Source organism: Syngnathus floridae, chromosome 9 (assembly GCF_059516105.1).
Source record: "Syngnathus floridae isolate MCC-2025c chromosome 9, RoL_Sflo_1.0, whole genome shotgun sequence".
In the NCBI taxonomy this organism is placed as follows: Eukaryota; Metazoa; Chordata; class Actinopteri; order Syngnathiformes; family Syngnathidae; genus Syngnathus; species Syngnathus floridae.
Window position 1 is genome coordinate 2,310,743 of NC_142421.1, and position 23,977 is coordinate 2,334,719.

The following is a 23,977-nucleotide window of genomic DNA, read 5'->3' on the forward strand; positions in this document are numbered from 1 at the left end:
TCCCCTTCAACACAGAGAAATGTCAAAAGTCATATCGGGCTTTTCTTGGCTTCCTTTTTCTACCTTTTGAAACCCGATCACCCCGGTCGGTGTCCTTCCTCCGGGGTTGTTGTCTTTAAGTGGCAGAACAAAGAACTTCTACACTTCCCACATATTCTTCTGAATTTCTCTGCTGTTGAATCATTCTTTGTGGCTGTTGTCTATTATGTCGTGTAAAAATGTTGCCGCTCTTTTCTGATGCGACTGATTTTTGTGGTGTGCAAATAGTCCCGTCGGCCTTGTTTGTTTGTGTGCCGCAGCACGAGTCCGCGTGAAACAAACAATCATTTAAATGCTTGTGTTTGTTTGTTGTTCCTTTGAGGAAAGAAAAAAAACATACTTTGCTACTAATATTGAAACTATGATTCAGACTGAGACAAGATCTTATTTGCCGTGACATAAATAATCCCTTCAATTGCGACGGAGGGGAAGATGTCCTTTTTAAACTTGTATTTGTTTTTAAAAAAAAAAGTCAGCCTTTGTCTGAATGTGATCTGTAATTTAAGACAAATGCGCTGACAAAAAGCTCCACGTTAAAAAAATGTCTTAATTAATAGTGGCAACCATGTGTACTTTAATAATGCCACTTGCCAATTTCTATTTCAATGAAGATTCAAATTCCATCAAATCCAATGAAGGACATTTTTAAATTCTATTTTAAAATTGTGAAATTTATAAAATGTCACATCAGATGCTAATTTTCTCAAAAATAATCCTTTATTAATTTTGCTACTATACAATTGAAGAATTACAATTAAGAAATACTAATAGAAATGCTTTACATTTTAAGTTTTATCCCAAAAACCAAATTTGTAATGATTGTAAATTTACACCGTGACTAAGAAAAAGAAAATAAATGTTAAATGCTGACATCACAACTTATTACATTTGCCTCAGAATTCAATAGCCAGAAGTATATTTCCAATTATGTTTCGACTTAAATGGTCATAGAATTGATAAAGTACAAAGACGTACATAAATGTGAAAAACAAGTTTATTATATTAAAAATTACTTTTAGTTGACAATTGTGTCACCTTACAATCATCCTACACTTCAATTCTAGTCTAAATGTAAAACATATCAATGTCTGGGAACTCGCCCGATACCTTAACTACACCCTTACCTCGCATTGTTTCAAATTCACAATTTAGCCCACAAAATTCTCATTCTCATCTTGCATCTATATTATGTGTAGCTGATTTGATGTCACATGTTTTTCACACAAATAAATTCACAAGTCAAAGTGAAACTGCATGACGCTTAGGTGGAGCGATAATAACCAGCAAGAACAGGAAGGGAAATTTCCCTCATCGAGTCTTCTATTCTGTAACAACCCACTCACTTTCGACTGGAAAGAAAAATAAGACAGAAAATGCATTATGACCTTTTCAGCAACAACAAGTAAAAGGATGAAACAATTGTATGCGTGTGTAACAAATATTACCTGGTTTTTGAATATGCATCATTTCATTTTTTCACATTGACAAGAGCATGTCATGTCAGTCTCAAAATGACAACCTTGCGCAATATTGACGATATTTACACCCACACACGATGAAAATATAATTATTTGAGTTTCAAAAATGAATGTGTTCATTAGAGTTGTGATCAGTCTCTCTGGGTCTGATCATTTAATATAAATATGTACTTTATGAGATAAATATTACACATTATTTATTGTTATTTTGGGTGTTTATCAAACACTGGTGTGTCTGTGACTTTGTCTCATAATGCTTATTTTGATTATCACTGTCATATAATAATAATAGCGGTGGTGAGGGATTGCTCTTCCTAATATTGAATATAATTTTCTGGATGTGATTGTATAAACATGTAGTGCTTCACAGCGTACTGCTGGTTGCTTATTTCTGACTGCGTGTATGTGCATACTTCTGCAATTTGTGGAGTGTGTTTTTCTCCCTGGTTTGGTAAATACTATTTATTTATTTTAACAAAATTGATTTCAATTTTGAATCAACTAAATTTTTTGGACAGTGTGTATATATAGATTTCATATTTCATATTATGCTTCTGTCCTGTGCATTTGTGTATACTGCAACTAATGTTGATATATTTAGTGTTTACGGTCAAGCATCCACCGAATGTATTTCCTTGCCTGACTGAAAAGGTTATTTCCGGACAAGTTCGGCTCAGAAAAAAATATATATATATCTTGACAAAGCTGTGACACTTCACACAGAAAACAGTACAATACGGAACCACCCTTTATATTAACATTTACTGTGTGTGTCTGTCTCCGTTTGATTTGCATGCGCCTGCACACGGGAGCCAGATGTGAGTGAGACTGTCTGACATTTACACATTCAAATCGAGGCGTCGGAGACGCTTGAAAAGATTAATTTGGCTGCCCGCTTGTTGATAATCTGTACAGATGAGGCCCATGGTGAGTCGACGGCCGCCAAATCAACAGTAGCTTTTTGCTGGCTTTGTTTTGAGGCCCCTTGTTGAAGCAGCTTAATATAAGCAAGCAGAGAGTAAATCTTGCAAAAAGAGGATTCACGTTTATTCATTATTATTAAACCCTGAACGCATAATTAAACTACTCTGTGATTATGCAGCATTAAACCCTCCAAAAGTGCTTTCTTATTGTAAACTGCTGCCGTTTACAGAATCTATTTTCAGCAAAAAATGTTTGGTTCCGAGTAATCGTTCCTGAGTAGTCACTGTAATAAAAACACGCTATGAGTCAGGCTTGTTGAATGCGCACCACTAGCCTTTGCATTGCTCACTGGATGAGTGCAATCTTTATTTTCCGCAATATTTGGGCCACACTGAGCCGTACCAGGCTCCAGGGTCTCACGCCCAAATGTTGCTGACGGGCTTCAAAATCTTCCCACGCCAACACGAATAAGAGGAAGTGAGAAGTCGAAACTATTCCGGCTGTTTATTGATAGCTACTACATTTATCTTTTGATCCCTTTCTCTTTCCTCTTCTCTTTAATGACAGAACCCCCTTCCCGCCACTGTCTTTGGGGATAAATTAGCTAAAGTGGAGAAAGTCCATCCATCATTATGATCAATATGAGCCTTAGCCAGGCCACACCTCCGTGACTCACATCCGACTGTATCCTGTGTGCGGAACTGACTGAGAAGCGTGTTCTGTGTTTGTGCAAGACTTCCATTGATGTCAAAAGACACCTGACATCTTACGATTTAAAAACAAAAGCAAAAAGGGCAACTTCAGATGACCTTTTAGCTACAGTGACACCCTGTGATGTGAATGATCTGAAAAATGCAAAATGAACACAAATGGTGCAGCAATACTTGTGGACAGACAATATAACAATGCTTAAAGGCATGTATTCTTTATTCTTATTTTTTAAACTAAGTAGTCTTAAAAAAAAAAAGACTAATATTGGGAAACCTTTTTGCGTGTTTCTCTGTTTGTATTATATCGCCCCCACGTGGCCAGAGTACGCACACCTAAAGGAGCAGCACGATATCCATTGAAGGGTCAAACTATCCCAAAAAGATTCGTTCCCCCCCCCATCTTGTTCCTTCGCTCTTTCTGCTCATTTTATCTGCACCTTCATCTGATGAGTCAGCCCATCTCATGTCAAACGAAACCATTTTGCCAACAAAAGAAAAACTGGGACGGCAGCCAACGAGTCCAGTGAGTTTGCACGTCGCTCACTTTTAATTGTTTCATGCCGCCGCTGCTTTTGTGTCCTCGTTTGACCCCGAGCTATGATGGCACGGCGCTAATGAAAGCCATATGACCAAAGCGAGCGAGTTGCTTCACTTTGAAGACGTAAATCCACATTTGACTTGTTAGCAGGATGTCAGTCTATGTAAACAACGTGACAACAATGAAGGACAAATTCAATTTTTGTCACTAAAATTTTAAAAAAAAATATGTATTTTAGAGACCTCCTACTATAATAGATTTCTGTTCTTTCTTTTGATTTTAAATTTTAGCACTTTGCTAACATTGTTTGATATTATCCTACAAATGACGAGCCCATCTGCAGTTGAATAACAAAACCACTCCTGTTGTTTAGGGTGTTGGCGTCATTCCCGCTCGGTGAGCGTGATAAACATCTTGGGTGCAAAGGTTAGAAAACATGTGATAAGCTCCCGAAGGAAGACTTGTCCTTCGTACCATTCGCTGGCGTTCACCCTTTGACCCGCCGCCGCCGCTTAAGTAAGTAGTCCAGAAACATCGGCTCATCCATCAAACTGGCCCCAAACTCACTTGACCGAGTCATTTATCAGCACAATGATGCACTCGCTCATGTGTAATTTGTTTTTATGGCTAATGTGATGAGTGGCAGGTTTTCTAACCCCAACAACTTGTCCTTGATTTTTATTTATGTATTTATCTATGTATTTATTTATTTATTTATTTATTAAATTAAATTGTATTTATTTATTAACTAAATTAAATTAAATTGTATTTATTTATTTATTATATTAAATTTTATTTGTTTGTTTATTTATTTATTTGATTTATTTATAAACTGCTACTCAGTGCATTACCACAATTGATACATTAAATTTTGGTTTTATTTCTTTGTAACAAAAAAAAGTTAACTCAAACATCTCCCCAATTATATATCAGTTTTTGATGCACGTGTTTGACCTTTATAAAGTTGTTTGTGTCGTCTGCTGAATATGTAATTAAAGCTGCGGCATTCGTCTTTGCCTGCAGTGTCGCTCAGGCTCAGGGGAAAAAAAAAAAAAAGGTGACAAGAAGCTGCTTTGTTCGCATTCCCTCTGAAGTCTTTTAGCATCAAAACAAGTTAAATCACCCAAGATGTATTTTCTCACAACCTAAATAGACTTTTACTTTGCCACCACACAATTTTAACTATTCTTGTACCAATGATGAATCCGCTAAAAAGTCAGACATTTTGATTAAAGAGCCCGTAAGAAGTGTTGAGATAAATTACAGTCGTCCATTATAATCCGTCAATTAGGATGAGGCCATTCGTCTTACTGCTCTTTAATAAGTAGAGCACTGCGGTTGGCATTCCTTTTCTCTCGTCACTTTCAATACGTCGTAAGCAAACTTGATATTGAGCAAAATTGACAAGGCTAAAAAAAAAAGCCCTTTTAAGCTTTGTCTCGGGGGTACTTGACTTGATGAATTGCCTGCATGAATAAATCACATCGGGGACACGGGCATGTTCCCGAGTCCTGATGGATGACTCGGCACTTTGTCTTCTTGCAAGATGAAGAGCGTAGATGCCTCCAACACATTTATCCAAATAACCCTGATGAGTGTTAAAAGCTTACCTGGCGACTGTGTCTGTACAGCTGACTGAATCGATAGTCGTTGTTACGATGCTGCTGTCTCTGAATCGTAATGTGAGACATACATTCTGTTAGATTTTGAATTGGAACGTAATTTTTTTTATTTCAGATAAGCAAATGCAACAACGATATAATATATGCTCGAAACGTGGCACTTGGAATTCATCTTTGATGGATTAGCTAATTTGACAATGGGACTTTTGTTTTTGATGACTTTTGGTGTAGACGCATGACTGAAAGGGTTGGAGATGAATGGCTGGGCTCTGCATGTTATAACAGGAAAAACAGTTTTAATCACTTCGATCTTTGCAAACATTATTTTACCCACAATGACACACTCACAAGATGAGAGCAAACCCCACCCACACGCTTTCACTTTTTGGCTCTTACACTGACCAATATCACAAATAAACCTTCCTTTACCCATCCAAAAACTGGAACTGTTTTTTTCCACATACGGACAGTTAAGTGTTTGAACTCTGTTGCTAACCAAATCAGCAGCACCTATCGAGGAATGCAGTCTTTCAGATAAATGAAATGTGGATTTGCTGTATGTTGTAAATGATGCAATGAACTTTGCCCTTGTAGTCTTTGACGCATCACTTTCATGCTCTCATTTCTTCTCTGTCTGTCTTTGTATTTCAGCTCCATATTGCTGAGTCAGCCTCCTGACTTCATCGACATCATGAGATGGTGCGAGGGCGTTGGTTGCAGCAGCAGTCCCAGGAAGCACTCTGCAGCTGCAGCTTCATTTGTGGCACCATCACTCCCACGGAGAGTTCTTTTTTCCCACCATGTAAGGAAGTAGCTGTAAATGCCGATAAAGCACCTACACCGAGGTTGGATTTTGTGGTTTTGGCTGTCCAGGTGTTGAGGTTTCATTTCCGCTCTTTCCGGCGTTGGTGGCGCAATGGCCTGCACGCTGAGGTCACGTCGGATGGCGCAATGGCCGGCATGGCAGCTGAGCACAAGGGGCTGTTAGATGTGTTTTTTTTTTAAAAAAATAAATCATGAGAGCAAGCCAAAAAAGTGAACATCTGCCCTTTCAAGTGCTCACAATGCAGGCTTTTGATTTTCACATATAAAAAAGAAAAATCATGCTGCGTGAGCTTAATGTGGAGGTTCCCGTTTAAAAATATGCAAATATTAGAACATTTTTCAGACAAATTACGAATTTATTCTTTTGAATTTATTCTTTAAACTCAAGAAATCTCAAGAAATATGCACTCAGGAGACTTATTCCTTTTACTACTCATTGGTCTCTATCTACACATAATAAAAATGTGTGTTTAAAATCCCATTATTTTAACGATTCCCATTTTCTAACGTGGTTTAATTTTTATGTTGAAGCCATCTGATTGTTTTTCCCTCTAAATTTAATTACGCTGTAGACACGGCACAGCTGTTATCACAATGGTGGGCACGTCATAAAAAAAAAAAGAAAAACTCGTGCGTGTGTGTGCATGTGAAAGGGGTCGAGTTATATTTGTCTCGCTATAAAGCTCTGCATGCTTCTCATTTCCAGTCATTTAGCAGAAGTGAACGAGTCAGTGAGTCGCTTCAGAAGAAATGACTGTTGCAATCTCAAGCTACTACCTAAGGTGTCATTTTTCCAGCTGAAAATTATTTGACGTTTTAATTATTTGATAAGAAGCACTCTCCAGGCTGGGAGGCACACACAAACAACTTACATAAATACAACTGACCCATTTTTAAAAAAAAAAATTATAACTGTGTTAGCATGTTGCATAATAGCTAATATCTACTACCATGTTTTTCCTTAGTGTGCACCACTGACTGACTGACTGAGAATACGTCCGGGCATGTCTCAAGTCCCACAATTGCATTGACACACGTACACACAATCTGTTTCAGGCTCACAAAAGAAACACTGTCTCATGCTCATCCAAGCATTTTTAAAACAGTAAAATAGTCCAGGGTGGTGCTGCTGAATTATTGTGCTAATATCAAAGTCAAAAGTCAAAGTCTGCTTTATTGTCAATTTCTTCACACAAAGAGATCGAAATTACGTTCCCACTATCCCACGGTGACAAGACATAGTTCACAATGTACATACAAGTAAACAACCCAGGAAAATAGAAACAACAAGGTGCAAACAATGAATAAATAAGAGTGATGAATAAATAATAAATAAACAAATAAAACAAATCACAGCAGCATTCGACGTAAATACTGACAAGTACATCGGAAATCAAACTGTTGTAAAACCACAACACCTATGTGCAGTATTCATAGTTTGGAGACTTTCTTAGTTTCCTTTTTTGAGGTTTGAAAAGTGTCACAAATATTTCCCCGACTGTGAAATCCCCAAGCGTTCACATTTGCCTTTTGGACATTTTTTGAATTCTCAGTGAGGAAATGAAGAACAATAGCGACATGACAAATTGGACTTGCTTGTTGTTTGCTTTTGGAGATAACCACTAAGCCAGCCGGTTGATCAGAAATTTGTTGTGTAATGTCTTTGATAAGAAGGAAATCAGATTAGTATGGCCTTTATACGTCATTTCTTGCCAGAAAGGGGTGTCATTGTATGGAGGTAATGTACGGAATGCTGGCATTATTGCAACAAACAAGTCGCCTCGTTAAATCAGACATAATTGCGAAACTTTAATCATGTTTTGCATCTTAAAACTATTTTCATCTTTGCTTTGCCGATACCGGAAACCGGCGGAATATTTGGGCAAATCTGGAATTCACCGTGCAAATAGCCCAATTACTGCTTTGATGTGGCCGACCGCTATTAGTGTGGAAATAAAATTTATGAGGCCTAACATGTTGAAGGGAAGCTCTACTTTAAGAATGTTATGAAATTAATCCGATTAAGCTGAAGCAAGAAAAATAAATCTCAATGTTTCTTTCAATGTGTTGGAGTGGGTAAAGTTTTTTTAAAAATATAATTCAGTTTTAATGTATATTGGAGATTATTGAGGGTGCATCAAAGTGAAACATCTGTTATTTGAAATTGTCTTTGATGCGTACAGTAGAAATAAAACGTTGATCTTCCAGCGGGAATGTGTCATGCAGGCCACACCCGCTCGGCTGGCGACATCGTTTCTTGTGGGGAGATGTGGGCAGCCCAAGAGAAAAGCAAAATAAATAAAAAAAATAAATAAAAAAAATAGCTGGGAGCAGAAGAGCAAATGAACCTCAATGACCGCTAAGCCTCACACACATCACAAAACCTTTCCAGTCACACACACACATACTCTGTTGAGGCTTCAGCTCATTTTGACAGCTTGTAATAACACCCACGCGAGCAACTTGTAATGGAAATAAATCACCTCTTTATGTTTTCTTTTTACATTTTTCCTATCTATACAAACAGAGGTCAAGTGCACGTTTCACCTCATGAACAAAACATGAACAGGAAGGAGTCTCATTTATTTGTGTTGCGCGTTTACGGACATTCGGGATGATGATGACTGCATGGATGTATGCTGATATCACTTAGTGGTGTGGAAAGTACCTGGAGATTTGTGACAGACACACCACAAGATTTTTTTTTTTTTTTTTTATAAAAGCACTGCGTACTTTAACTGTGGACTTTGTTCAGCCTTGTGGCAGCAAGCTGAAATGACTTTTTATCCCAGCTAGGCAGGGTGACTCATAACCGTTTTTTTTGTTTCTAGTGTAATACAATAATGAATTTGGGTGTAATTAACAAATTAGAAAAAAACTGAAATAAAGTAACACATTGTCACGTCGCAACAACTTTTTGTTCTATGGTTATCATCACGCTTTTTCTCTTTGCCATCTGTGGTGAGGTGCGATAGTCCAAAAAAAAAGTTCATTTTTAAAATCCCACCCTGAGTTGAAGTCTCGGGAGATTCTTTTAAAGTCTCACATGATGTTTTTGGTGACGCGCGTGTACTTTTTTTTTTTTCTCTCTAAATTTGTCAGTAAGCTTGTTTGAGCCCGTGGCTGCTAAATTTGCTGACTCATCTTTTTTTGGTCTTCACAGCTGCAGCTGGGTTGAGCAAGCGGAAGGTTGACAGGTGAACACGAGCCCGGAGGAGAAACTCCGCCCCCAACAACATCATCAGCAAGGTGTGAAACGATGACTGTTTATTGTTTGAAAACTAAAAGTGGACACAATATGAAGTTGTGTGAGGATTCACCGTTTTCTTTTCAATTCAATTTGTAGTAAGAGATTTGCTTTATTTTAAAAAAAGAGATCTTATCTCTGGGAATTTTTTTTTGCCCCACACTTTTCTCAACCAATCAAAATCATTTCAATTTCAAAAGAGTAAAACAAAACAATTGCATGTTTTGAACCACATACTAAAAATTTCCGCTCTTCTCGGATTCCAACGTTTTCCACATGCAAATTCCCATCAAGTAAATTGGAAAAAAAATGCATGGCTTCATATGATTTGATTGGTTGGATTTAGTCCAGGGTTACATTTTTAAATCTCTAATTGTAAATATAACAATAACGCAAAATGCATTCTCGATAGGGTTCAAGTCTGGGTAAGTTCTTCCTCGTTTGTTGTTTTGAGTTCTTACAGGGGTTGAGGTCCTCTTTGTATGACTGCGTTTCGTTTCTATGACGACAACGTAGCCCGGTGCACTCGTGGCTATCGCGTCTGCTTTGCAGTTCCGAGGTTCTGGGTTTGAATTCCTGCCGTTCCGTGTGGTGTATGTAGCAAAGTTTTGGATACAGTTCAGATTTTCTACAGGTGTTTTTGTAACAGTAGAAAAAGACAATGCAATGCATCAAAGAAGGGAAAACGGCGTGAAAATAAATCAAGTCACAGATACCGCCATGCTTTTCAACTCTTCACTTTGATCTGTTGAGCAGAAACTGGGCGCGTTGCCGCAAGTGACGCAGTTCTGATAAAGTGTGTGTGTGCGCATGTGCGTGTGTGTCTGCAACTGTACAGACGTATTTTTCTTTTTGATTGTGAAACCTGTGCCACAGCTTGTGCAACTCGCCCTGAAAGATGTGACAGAGGCTGGATGTTGTTTGCGTATTTTATTGTTATAGGTTACGATGCATGGTAGATTTTGTTGAAAGTATCGGTATTGTGAGGATTTTCATTTGGACACAAGTAGTGCTTAATGCCCCCAATAAAACCAAACCTGTGTAGTTTGTTTTAGTTTGAGTGATTTCACCACTTTAATTTTTTGGTGGGAGTAAATAGTTTAGCCTTGACCTCAATTTTGTATTTATTCTTTAGTGTGCAAAGGTGTCAGAAGATAAACAATTGTCAGGCACGGCTCAGGCTGATGCAACTCTGAGCCAAAGAGGTGCAAACACTCCACCTCGTTGGACACAACATTAGGGACACCCGCACTAATACAAAATAATGCATACCAATGTTTCCTTTTTTATTTAAAAATAGATCTGATTATTATTTGAAGCTTCAACGAATAAATGTGAGAGGAAAGCCACACCGGCACAGCATGCAAATTCTACACGGAAGGGCCGCAGCATATCTGCGCTTAGGTTGTTCACAAAGGCAATCCCTTCTGTTCCGACGCTAAAAATGGAACATATTTATGAGACTTTATCATTTATGTCTGTCTGATAAAGGACTGGATGTGACTGGAACCCCGGGCGTGGGCGGATGGACACGTGACTCAGCCGGCAGCAGGAAGACGGCGACCGGAGGTGTGTGTGTGCACGTCTCGTGTGTATGTGTGTGTCTATCATGTTCAACACCTGGTTCCAGTAAGCACTGTTCGAGGACAACGCAATATTCCGTTAATTTAGTTGAGGGTAGATTCCATCCTCCACACCTCCTCGCACCAATTTTGACGAAACGTAAAAACGAAACACTCAATTTTAACTTCAATGATGCATCACCCAATTCTTCCTCTTTCAATTCAACGTTTGCATTTACAGTATAAGAGAAGCCAGGTGGCATTATGATCATTCTCAGCATTAAAAAGTTGAGCAATTGTTCTGAGAAATATTGAGGCAGATTGAGTGAAGCAGCTCGCTTCTCCTTTTTCCACAGATGGATGGAGCAATCCTTACCGCCCGATGACACCATGCACTGATATGACACTGTATGTTGTGTTTGTGTGCACTTAGAAACGTATGTGCGTTATAAGATTTGTGTGTCTGGGTGTGTATGAACAAGTGTGTCATGATCTGATTATGGTTTTGCCAAATTGTGGAAGGCACTGTACTTTCCAGCAAATGAGCATGTGGCCTTGCACACCCATTCACACACAATAAGAAGAGAAAAAAACAAAAAACGAGTTTCACATGTTAATTTGACATTTGGATGAGTTTAGTTTCCTCGGCTGTTAATCTATAAATAAAAATTTTAGCAGATTTTGAATTTGACTGTCTTGAAGAGAGCAATCTATGGACATTAATCAGATTGATCTCGAGATGACAGTTGATGTGCAATGTTGTAATTTTACAATGTAAGTAACACTGCAAAAAAAATAAAAGAAGCTTCAAAAAGAAATTTTGGGTTTATTTTGAGACCGTTTTTTTTAATGCTTATTCATGCTACTACAAAACATTTGTTCTGAACAAAGGTTCATGTGGGAATTTAGAGTTTGGAGACTCAGTATTTTCTCAATCTTAAAAGATACAATGCAATTCCATTATTGAACCAAAAAATATAGAATGTCATTGATTTCCTCAATTTTCTTTGCATTTCCCCCCCCCCCCCCTTTCAAATTATTATTATTATTAGAGCTGATTTATTTTTAAAAATCACTAATTACTGTTGCAAAGAATTTATTCTTGGACTTTTTTTGGTACTTTGGTTTTTTTATCAATGTAGATTTATAATAAAAATGCACTTTTAATACTGCAGAGTTTGAATAGAAATACCTGCGTACTCCTACTTGTGTAAATATTTACATTCCAGCGTTAACTAACAGGGGCTTGTCGTATCAATAAGCCACACAGCATGTAGAAAGATGAAAAAATTTTATTTACAAAAGGCAATTAGACAATACAATTACTACTTCAGTGTGTCATAGTATAAAGAGACCTACAATAAAATAATAACAAGACACATGCTGCTGCTACAGTCGCACTGGGTCGTTCAGAGTCACCCGCTTACTTAGTTCCCCTCGTTATTTGTAGTCCCATTGAAGAAATGTCTCAAATCTCCAATACAGTCGTTCACTTTGAAAGCAAAACAAAATACAAAAAAAAAACTCCAACTGTGTTCCAATTGCGTAAAAACCTGAACGTCACACACAAGACGGCTCATTGGTCGCTGTGCTTTTTGCTCCCTGCCGTAAGACCTGACCATAGTTAGTAAGACGTGCGGTCTTAAGTTTTCACAGGGCACCACATGTCGTCAGTCTAGAAAGAGTGAAGCTTATGTGGTGGGTTGTCGGTCAGCCTGAGGGTGGGTCACATAGAATTATGTGTGTTGTTTTTGGATGAAAACCGATGAAAATAAATATTTGATTAAATGCATGACTAGATGAAGCAGGTGTACTTCAGTGTAGGGCATAATAATGGCTTAATTGAAATTGTGTGGATTGTCTGCTTGTAACTTGGAAGGTAACGTTTTTCACGGTGTGGCTCAGAAAAAGACAATCTCTTCATTAATCATAAAAGCATTCTGTCCTTTATTTGCTAGTAACTTGGAATTGTTGTGACAAAATTCAGTTTTTCATTTAAAAAAAGTAATAACCCACGACTACAGACTGACAAGGTTTGGCTCGGGGGACATAATCGCTAATTAAAAAATATTTCAATTGTTTGCTAGGGAGTTGGAAGAGTTGCATCGAAAATGTCTTTTGGGAGAGATTCTTAAGAAAGACATGGTAACAGTTCTTATGTAATGTATGATTCTGGTCAGAGAAGGTGCGCTGATTTGAATTTGGACTCCCTCGGTGGAGGTTGAAAAACTGAAAACAAGTTAAGTTCATTTCGTCTTGTCCTACTCTTTCGCTCCCGTGAACATTTGCCGCTTAACCCAATGTCGTACCGGTCACAATGTCGTGAAACAACGCTACCAAGTTCAGGGCCAAAGTCATGTAAACTGTGACACGATACATGTTGACACAACTGTGCAAATATCCTCCATGGATGCCGCACCAACATGCTCATCTGAGTTTTAAAACCCTGCGTGGGAGGTGCAGCAACCGCTATGAAACCATGACTAAGCATCGGTATTAATTATCAGATTTATTTTTAGTACTTGAAATGATTTGAGTAACGTTTCGACAAAAAAAAAAAAAAAGGGCTTTGTTAGCTTTACTTGACATACTTGAAAACGGCAGATGTATTTCCTATGGCGTGAAGATAGAATAGTTGTCAAAGTAATACCGTAACATCTATGCTAGTTTCAGTTAGCCTCGCTACAGCATGATGTCAGCAATATGCTACCGGACTTTCCTTTAGAGGCTTAATTCTATTTTCCTAAGTTTTAGTCTTTCAGTAACTTGAAGTGGCAAGTATGTATCTTATTTGGACAACTGACTCTAGTGAAAAATCTATGTATTTGTAGCATGCTAGCTGGCATATTAGCTAACCGTTCATTTGCTGCTCAGAAATCTGTCATTTTCTGGGAGTGTTTGAAAAAACGGCAGGCAAGCACAGACTTGCTAATGAACGGATGGAGACTGATGTCTGACAGATGATGATGACGATACCGTATGCCGAAACCGTGAACGGAGAAGGCGATGTCCTAGAAAGCAGTCTAGGCCCTAAACGGGACAGAAAGTGGTCGCTTGATTTGGCTCTCGTGGTTACACAAGATTCGAGATGAATGTTTTGCATAGTGGATAAGATTATGATTCATATTTACACACCAGGGAAGACCTTGTTTGTTCTAAACATTAGACGCTTTAGCATCTTTGATTTTTTTTTAGGGTGTCCAAGGGGTGGGCCAACTTTGTCGGCATGTTAAAAGTTTAAATCTGGGTAAATCAGGACACCTATAGGAGTTAAGTTTGGGAAATGTTGTAAGTTGGTCTAGTTTTGTAGGGCAGGAGACTGGATTTGCTAACTCCATTGGCGTGTTGTTCCCTCGAAATTGGGAAAGTGGGAAAGCCTCCTTGAAAGAGATGCGATAGATTCAAATATGGACCACACATTTAACAACCCTGTGTCTGCAGAGTTGACTCTGTTACCTTTCTGTTCAACAACAATATCTCAAACAAGTAAACCAAAAGGAATTAGCAGGAGAATGTACAAGGCACGTTTGGATTTCCACAGGCGTCATCTTCCCGGGGCGGGGCTGAGGGGTTTGTTTGCGTTCTGGATGGGAGTGCAAATTCCCAACTCTGGTTTCACGGCAAAGGCTCAGAGACGAGAGGGGAAAAAGTGGAAATTCCAGACGTTTTTAGAGTTCCTCAAAGTATCCACTTCCTGAAATAGTAAGAAGAAGACTTGTCGAATGCTACGTCTGCTGGGTTTATGGTTTTGTTCGCCCCCCTCCGTGAGCTAACCCTGAGGGTGGTGCGGCTGGCCGTTGGGGTCTCCGCCAAAGTACCATACGAACACGAGGACCAGGACGCCCATGCAGAGGAGGAAGGCGGGTTCCTGGTTAATGTGCAGCACCGGCAACTGGTTCTGAAGGGCTGCTGCCCCTCTACGTGCTGCTCCCTGGATAAACACAAAATAATCATGTTAAACTAGAGAATGTGATTTGTGTACAAATAAATGCTAATAACATGAAGGTAAACTGAAATGCCTGAAATTAATCTGAATCGTTGACATGGAGAGTGTGAGACTTCTGGGAAGAGTTCCTAAGATATCCTGAATGAGCTCGATAGTTTAAAGTTGGAATAGTTTGAATAAGTGCATTGCAATTCTGTAAATAAAAACACCAAAAAAGTCCAAAATACAAATATAGAAGAGCCCACACAATGATGTCACTCCCTGAGGAATTTTGTGTTAGCCTCATGGCAGGAATGAAGTTTACCTTGGAGATGGTTGCTATGGACCATCAAATTACTCATTTGAGTCCTTTTTCAACAGACGCTTGTTTGTTTTAACACAGAAAAGGTCTTTTTGCTTGTTTTTGTGGGTTTTTCCCAGAGCCATCATGCTCATCTTAGCCCCAAGATAGGTGTTGATAGCTTCATTTATTGTTGACAATCTAGACATATTCATTTTATGACATGATTGTTGCTAGTAAAAGTCGTTAATCACACCTAACAGTGATTTCAGCATAGTTATTGTTTCTGCTGGTAAGTGAGGATTTTGGCGAAACCCAGAGCTAGTTTTAGCTTCCTAGCTTTCCTGTAAACTAAATCACTGTGCTGACTAAGCAACTTTTTAAATTTTTAGAATTGATGCCAAAAATGTGGTCACAACATTATTGTTGCTTAATGTGGCTAACTTAGCATGTTGCTAAACTGATGCGTACCAACCAATGGCAAGGTGAACTGCTCTATTGTGTTTACGTCTACAGGAAGCAAGCAGGTAAGTATAGTGGTCAACATTCTTCTTCTCCAGGTGTCATATTCTGCATATTAGTATTTACAAGCCTCGCTATATACTCCAAGGCAGTCCAAAGAATCTCCAACAACCAAAAAAATGGACTGTTCTTAGGTTTTTGGTCAGTTGTTTGGCAAGTTAAAATATTTGGGGATCCATTTTTTTCCAGTACGCAGCAGTGATTTATTTTTTAATCAATGCAATTTGTTTTTATTCCACTAAAATTTGTACGTCTCTTGACAGAATGTGGAAAACCCAGCCACATTCTTTCGCCTCAACACACCACAAACCGGATCGCTGGTGAACGTAACCACACATCTCTCTTAGCTTCCTTAGCACACTTGGCACTGGTTGTGACCATAACAGGTGTTTTGGTTTGGCTTGACCTTTTTTCTTCTCTTTATCCTTCCAGTCAACAAGCCCACGCTTTGGCCCTCATCCACATCGCCATTCATTGCTCACACAGCAGAAGGGAAATCCTCTCCACAAACCACCACCAGGACTTGAGAGAGGTGGGCCAAGAGCCATGCGGATGGTGACATTGACAAATATCCAACATGGGGGGGAAAAAACTAAATTAAATTTTAAAATAAAAAAAACGTAATTTTATAAGGTGGCGTGTTATATTTTATTTTCAAAAAATGTACCTATTTCTTTTCATTGGTGCTGATGTCATTGTAAATAGCACAACAACCGACTGCCACATGTATTGTGTTACGATTTTCTTTTACCTCAATATTCGAGTTCTGCCTTACTTAAATACATGCTCTAAGATGAACCGCTAGCAGTCTGACTGAAACGTATTATTTACTGGCGTAGGAAATTGGAGTTTATTTGCCTTGGCAGGAGGACGTCCTGTGTTGGCCTCACGCCTTTCGGATGAAACCTGGCCCTGATGGATCGTAAAACACCAACAAAGAGTGGCACGAGATCCAGCCAGAGAGGAGGGGGGGGGGGGGGGGGAAGTCAAGCAAAGCCCACACAGCACGCTCATGCCAGGACAGGAAACAGGTGAGTGGGGAAAGACTGGTTCCCCCGGTTATGAATCATATCATCTTGTAATTCAGCATGTGACCCGAGTTGTACATTTACAGGCTAGACTAAGAGACTTTTCCAGCTTTTCCTGTACACCATCCCTTTGACCCGACTGCAAATATGTGGCACCCAAGAGACTAGTCCATCCTTTCATGACGACGAGATAAGAGGTGAGAATTAATTCAGACGTCGACATTTTACCCGAATTATAAAAGTCTCCAAATATGCAAATCTGTTATTCATCTTGGGAATGCAAAGTCGAACCAGTGAATGTTATTATGATTGTTTTGTTGCACACCGTTTACGATCCATAAACGCTATCGGAAACAGTTGCTCGGCAATCCAGCCAATTTTTTATTGGATCGCTCCAGGTAACACAATCCGTCATTGTGACAGAGGTGTCAATCATTCGGCGGTTTTGCTGATGGCTAACATCTGTTGCTCTTATTGCACGGAGGTTCAAATTGAAAAGCGTTTTGTTGTGTCTTCGGGGAGGGATGCAATCAATTATTGCGTCAGGGTTCTCGGGGCAACTGCAGGGATCGATCGATAAACCAAACACAAGAGTGACTTTGGTTACCCAACTGGTGTGGAATGCCCCCCCCCCCCCCCCAACTCATACATTGACCTCTAAAAATGTCGATTTTAGCTTTATTTTTTACTACTTTCCTTTCTGTTGTTATTGATCTGTGTCTGTGTGGTAAAAACATTGCAGTTAGCCGTTACAAAACAGCTCATGTAATTTTTGTTTTCTAGCCGCAACTTACTATGCGGCCTCCCAAAAATAGCTCAGGCTGCACTTAAATGGCGCGCGCGCTCGCACACAGAAAAGAGAAACTGGCTCAGGCTTTGTTATTGTTAGCCTAATAGCATAGTTGCCTTAGTCATATCGTTGAACGTTTTCAAAACAAGAAAGCACGACAAATTCTACAAACAAGAAGTGTCCGGTAGCCTCAATTCAACCTCTGTGGATTACCACGAACCAAATGACTAATAAGAATCTAGTCAAACAAAAAAATCTATTAAATGTGTAGCAAGCACATTGCTACTTTTTTTTTTTTTTCTTAATGTTGTGACAGACCCGTGATTGGTTGTTAACTGCACACTGAGCATGTGATGTCATTTTCAGTTGACAGCAAGGGACAAAATGTGTTTTTCTACACAATCTTGCGTAATATATAATTTGTCATTTTTAATTCCCGTTTCGGGATAAATTCTTGCAAGGGGCTCTATATTCATGCTAAACCATTTAGAATAAAAAATATATATATACAAAAATAGACACTTGGTTCAAAACCCCCTTTTTGTCTTTGACACCCGACGGGTGCGCACTGGTCCTCCGAGTTATTTTTGTCTGCAAGCACTCCCACTGAAAGACGACACAGTGTGTAATAGCCTCTGTTCAAGTGTGTGTGTGTGTGTGTGTGTCTTTTGGCAGGATAATTAGACCTTGTGCCTTTGCTCAGCGAGAGCCCTTTAACCGCAAGGCTGAGCAATAATGTAGCTACACTGTCACGGATACCGGCCCCTGACACACACACACACCAGACAGTGTTTACTGACATCTGAAAACAAACACACAATCCATAAACCCAACACACACTAAAAAGAAAAAAATTTGGGATATAATGTGGCTCTCCTTGCCCACACGCGAAGGCATTACGATGACCTTAATTGAGTCATGTGACACCTGGCACGAGTACGGGGAACAAGCAGCCGGCTTCCTCTTTTTCTCGCCCCTGCTCATTGTTCTAATAAAACACGTGCACAGACTTTCGGAATAATTCTTTGCTCAAGTTCACGGCCATTAAGATGCACGCACACACACATGCGTGCACCTTCTTCTCCTTCTAACTTCCCCAGTCATGTGAATAAGTGTTGAGTCACAGCAGCTACTTATCACGTTATCGCAGTCTTCTCCAGCCTCCCGCCGGCTTCCTCTGTGGCCTTTTAATCTTAGCCAAGCACGAGCAGGGTCGTCAACAATCTGAACGCATCCAAATGCCGTGTTTAATCTTAAATAAAATCCACTTTAATGTGCAATTCTCAAAGGCCGGCGGGCGCCGCAAATGTAGTCGTTGACTCACAGTAAAGACGGGGGAGTTACTAAGCTGTGTTAATGACGGGCTTTAGAGCAACGGCTCCGAAAAAGTCAATGCGAGGAGGCTCCTGAGTGGAGCTTTGGAACACTGTGATGAGATTAAACGCAGTCGAAGCCGCCAGGAAGAGAAGTGGTGATGATGCAACGAGCAGAAATAATGCCAAACCGAAACGGGAGCCATGCGTAATATACCCGCTGTTCTGCCTTAGATCAAGTTTGAAACAAGCTAAGCCTTGAGGAGATGATGTGTAACCTTCTGCTGGAATTAAATACAGTAAGAAAATGTCATTTTGCAATCAAGCAGGGAATATCCAAAGTCAAAATTAGGAATTTTAAAGAAATGTTGCAGTACTGTATTTTATTCATGGTTGTGGAGTATGCTGTTTGTTTGTGCTGCTGCTCCATTTGTGTTAAAGTAGCAGTTGTTTTCAAGTTTACAACAACTATGCTCAATTGCATTAGCTCCTCTAGGTGTTAGCATTAAGCTAGTGGACTTTCATGCAAGAAGTGATCAATCTTTTGTTTGTTTAAAATGTTTTACCAAGAGTGAAGTTTCTATGCTAGTTTCTGTTAGCCGGTTTATAGGGATGTCCATTATTTGTTAGCATTAAGCTAGCAGACTTTTGTTTGAAGAAACATGGTTTGGTGTTTTTATATACTGTACAATGTAACAATGGAGAATAGGATGCTTTGCCATTTAAAATGATGTTGTACGATAGTCACCCATTTTGTGATATCAAAATATCTCCAGCAATAAACCGGGGTTCACTGTTCTAAGAAGGCAGATGTAAATAGACTCATTAATGTGGATTAACCCTGACCCTCATTATGTAGTCGTTGTAGTCATCTCCGATGTGTCGAAGCTCTTGTCCGACCTCCACGGCCTGCATGTCCCCAGCTACTGGTCCGAGCCTGGCGCTCGGACGCCAGGCAGAACTTCCTGCAAGCAAAAAAACAAAACACTTCACCCCTAATGCGATCAGAAATGCGTTCGCTAAATATTATCGCTCGGCCAATTAGCCCCGCGCCATCGATGCCATTCATCAAAAGTGCGGAAAGATGGACGGGCCCCGGTCAGTAATTACACGATTGAAGTGGAGCTCAGTAAATCAAAACAAGCAGGGGAAGAGGCGATTTGCTGGAAGGAAATCATCGCCTTTGGAAGTCCCGAACGGGTCCTTACCCGGTCACAGATGAGCTTTGTGACCGAGACAACCCATCGACTCATCCCTCGAATTACTGCGCGTGTGTGTGTTTAGTGCTATCAGATGGATGCTGCTGAATGAAAAAGCGCTGAATGACCCATGTCTGCGCCAAACAAAAGACGAGCAGGACTGTTTTGACTGCCACACACACACAAATATAAAGCATCCTAAAGCCCAGAGGTCTTAATGAGCCATGTTTAGACTCCAGACGTCTGTCCTGTACTGATAAAAGAGTGGAAGAAAAAGAAAGAAATGCTGAGATTTTGACTCTGAACCTGAATCATTTTGATAGATAGAAAAACCTATTAACGGTTTAGCAGACCTCTGTCAGGGCCAAACAACACTGATGAGGGGTAGTAAATTCCTCAATTCTGAGAATAGCAGCAAATTTTGGACTGTAAAATGGAATAGAGACGAAACAAATAAATCTCGCTTGGGTTTGTTTTACATTTTCAAAAAATTGTAAGTTACCAGCGAAGCAACCCGGTGAGTGTTGTTGATAAAGTTAGATAACAAAACTCCCATTTTGGATTGTCAAAAATGTTCCAATAATCATACTATGTTGGGCTGTATTGTTCCCCTCCAGTCCTCTAGGTGGCAGAATGTACAGTATCTGAATCGTAAGTTCCTGTCTTTATTGTTCCACTCCAACCCTTTAGGGGTCAGTATTGTGCCAGATTCCTCCCACCTAGTTCAGCATCAGAAAAGTATCTATATGATTGTAAAAAATATTTAAGACAAGAAAATGCAAAGAACTGTCATTCATTTTAGGTGGTTATAAATATTGCTATGTTGTGGTCATTACTGTTCTACTCCAGCCCTCTAGGTGGCAATATTGCCTATTTCTATTCCTCTAACTACCTAACCAAATTATTGGCGGACAGAAAGAACTCTAACACAATATTTCCTATTATCTAATATGTTTCCCATTCTGCAAGGCTAAATGAGGTCACCAAAATATTTGAGGACATACTATATAGAATAGAATGTGCAGTGTGAGTTTATTGTTGTTTGTGTCAGAGCAAACACTGCGAGGGTAAAGGATTAGCGCTGGTCGTTCCTGCCTATTTCGTCCCACGATGCGGCCCGTTTGTTACCAAAACAAGCGTCAGAACATTGCCGTGGCTAAAAGTAGCTGACAAATCAAAGCGTACATAATGTTAAAAGAGCACTTTGGTGTCCTGTGGCTGGAGGTGATGATATTTTAAGACTAAGTGAAGAGAAAGCTAATAATAAAGATCCTGAAAGCGCCTTTTGTATTGCATCCCAGACGGAGACATCATAAATGAAATTTTGCTCTGGAAAGAAAATGATGTCTCATTTTGGAAAGATAAGAGAGCTCACACTGATACAAGTATAAAGCAATAAAACCGAGTGACTTAACCCTGTTTACAAGATTACAGACGTTTTCCTTAGGTACAGAAAGAACCTATTTCGTCATATTTTGCCTAGTAACGAGTGACTTTGCAAACATACCAGGAAAAATAAGATTAAGAATGTTTGTTATTTTAAATGGAGTCATTTGACAGTAAACCATGTTGACTACTTGATGTTGTTTTGGTATGATATCTTTGGGCTCTTGCGTCATGATACTTGTTTTGCTTTGTTTCTCTCTAGTGTAGGTTTGGCTGGTTCCTGTCAACTCTCCCTGTTCTTTGTTGGTGCCGTAAATTGATGATTTGACATCTTTTAGCGAGTGAGAGGAATCTGTTGTGACTCATGTTGTAGTTTCATGTTTCACTTTGACATGCACACTGTAGTTAAATATCACCGAATGCGCCAGCTGCTTCTGCACGAGTAAATACGCTTCAATCACTTATGGGATCATGCACGAGCTATTTTTTTCCAGTGGCCTCAGACTGATGACCTTCAGTATGTGACATGAACTTTCTAAGCTACAGCTGCACAAGGGATTGTTTGCACACAGTCTGCTCACGTGACCACGCACGATTTTGGTGTCCGTGCGTGTGCGCATGCACTCACCCTGCAGCGTCCCCCTCCGGTAACGCGCCTCCTCAGCGACGCGCACCAGGGCGTGCTCCAGCGCCTGGGCAGAGGGGCTGGGCGTCTGAGTGAAGGCGGAGACGCGCGTCGAGAGCGGCGAGCTCGGCAGAGATTCTCCCTCGCAGGAGAAGTATCCGCTGGACGATCGCCGGTACGGAAAGTGAAAGATGGTTCTGGTTTCAAACACGCCTCGGCGCTCCGGGGAGAGGAGGGGGGAGATGTTGCTCCGGCGGCGGGACGGCGAGCGCAGTGCGCCCGCTGCGGGTGCTATTCCTAAATCGCCTGCTTCGGTGTCTTGCCAGCAGACGCCGGAGCCGGGTTGCTCTTTGCGGCTCTCGCTCGGCTGCGGCCGCGGACGTCCTGCGCTCGCTTCTGTGGTCACTGCGGTTCCATGGGATCTGCTGGGGTGAACGCAACAGCACCGTCAATTTGCGCCGCCAGAATCATTCGACGGCGGCTTCGTCCCTTCTTCCCCCGTTTGCGGTGTGTTTTTTCGCCTGCGATCGGATTACCTTTGACCGCCGAATGGATATTGGCCGTATTACAAGTTGCCCTGCAGATTTTACGCGTTCAAAGCGGCGCTCGTGCAAGTTTTAAACCACTTTTCTTTTGGCCCGTGTGGAACTTTATCGAGCCTCGCGTGTTAAAAGGAAGCAAACTGCGTCACACGTCAACTCTGTCCGGGGAAGGAAAAACAAAAGCTTTTTTTGACAGCAGACACTTTGTCTTTTTATGTACCCTCAACCACCACATCGGAACACGTTGACTCTATCGGTCGATAATTGAACGGATTTACGCGTTGATGACTAAATTACATTTTGAAATATATTTCTATATTAGGCTGTGTGTGGGGGTGGGGGCTCTTCCTGTTTGTCCAGACTGAAGCGGCTTCCTCGGCGAGCAGCCCCACAATGACTCTCTCCCGGGTGCCAACACAATCCACGCACATTTTAATGCGACTGTGTTCCTGTTGGACTTTGCGCACTAGAGCCAACCTTGCGCCAATTAAACACAGACAGCGGAATGATAACAATGTGCAGACATGACTTTGTCCAATCATGTGTCAACATTAAATCATTTTTTTAACAAGTCTTTTTTTTATTATAGCGCGCCCGCGGTCTGGTTTGCGCGCAAGGCGTGCGCGCCATCAGCAGGCAACTCCGTGCACCGGCATCTCTTCTACCAGGAAAACGCACGACAACCGGCGTCCGCCTTTTAACTCTTTTTGTTTATATTATTATCATCCTTACCATTCCGAAAACAATGCAGGTCAACCAGTCTACTCCGACCAATGGCGTCATACCGCGAAAGAAATAATCGAGGGGGGGGGGCGAACCCCGTGAACTCAAGGCAATTTTAAACGCTCGTTAGAACAAACTTGTTGTTTTGCGCAATTATAGCGTTTTAAATACATTTCGTGCGTAATTTGTGCGCACCATTTAATAGGGGCGCTTAAAAAACAGTAAAACCTCTATAAACGCTTTGGAACGGGAACTAATATATTAAAATTGCGCTTAATAAAGAATAAATGTAACTATTAAAAAAGTCCGCAATGAGCAATTGTGTTTGCAAATGCGTTGTCTCGTCTCGACACGGCGTGACAGCTGACTCACACCGGCGAGCCCCGAGGCAATCGTGATATTGTGAAAATTACAAAAGTCAATAAATGCGAAAATAAGCACGTACACACGCGGTTTCGACTTACCTGTGCATGTCAGTAGTGGCACATGATGTGTATAAAACAAAGTCCGGTAGCGTGTCTTTTCTGTGAGCTAGGTTTTCGTCCGATTTTCTTTTAGATCCTCTCTAGCTGGCCGTCTACTCTTCTCTGAAGGGGTCGCGGAGTTGCGCACCCCTTTTTACCCTGGTGGGCGGGACTAGTCAAGTCAAGTCAGACTTGACTAGACTAGATGGATAAT

The 23,977-nt window shown here is 40.4% G+C and overlaps 2 protein-coding genes across 10 annotated transcripts in view; one reads left to right on the forward strand and one right to left on the reverse strand.

Moving 5' to 3' along the window:
• The window catches only part of arhgef33 (Rho guanine nucleotide exchange factor 33), a 46,536-nt gene that overhangs the window by 12,955 nt on the left and 9,604 nt on the right, over positions 1-23,977 (forward strand). For 3 of the 8 annotated variants that reach the window (XM_088384151.1, XM_088384150.1, XM_088384153.1), the window contains exons 1-3: positions 11,975-16,225; positions 16,560-16,724; positions 16,808-16,918. The gene's annotated coding sequence lies outside the window, so the exon portion shown is untranslated. Of the gene's footprint in view, positions 1-5,962; positions 6,114-9,299; positions 9,386-10,874; positions 10,953-11,301; positions 16,478-16,559; positions 16,725-16,807; positions 23,148-23,977 lie in introns of those variants that run through there. The other 5 variants (XR_015860147.1, XR_015860149.1, XM_088384152.1 and 2 more) reach the window with 5 other exon arrangements.
• On the reverse strand, positions 12,220-23,903 carry bcl2l11 (BCL2 like 11). Of its 2 annotated transcripts, none has more exons than XM_088384156.1 (5): positions 23,764-23,903; positions 22,038-22,459; positions 19,671-19,789; positions 14,720-14,876; positions 12,220-14,639 (listed from the first exon to the last, which is right to left on the reverse strand). In XM_088384156.1, exons 1-5 carry the CDS (start codon positions 23,769-23,771, stop codon positions 14,614-14,616), a joined length of 732 nt encoding a protein of 243 aa, XP_088240282.1. In that variant the 5' UTR covers positions 23,772-23,903; the 3' UTR covers positions 12,220-14,613. The 2 variants fall into 2 exon arrangements, with proteins under 2 accessions (XP_088240282.1, XP_088240283.1); XM_088384157.1 differs by having other exon boundaries at positions 22,038-22,456; positions 23,764-23,895.

Excerpts from the sequence above, each read along its gene's own strand:
- bcl2l11 (XM_088384156.1), bottom strand. Across the intron at positions 14,877-19,670 it reads ACAACGACTACATAATGAGG|GGAGCAGCACGTAGAGGGGC; the intron begins GTCAGGGTTAAT and ends GTGTTTATCCAG. Across the intron at positions 14,640-14,719 it reads CCAGCCGCACCACCCTCAGG|GAAGTGGATACTTTGAGGAA; the intron begins GTTAGCTCACGG and ends TTACTATTTCAG.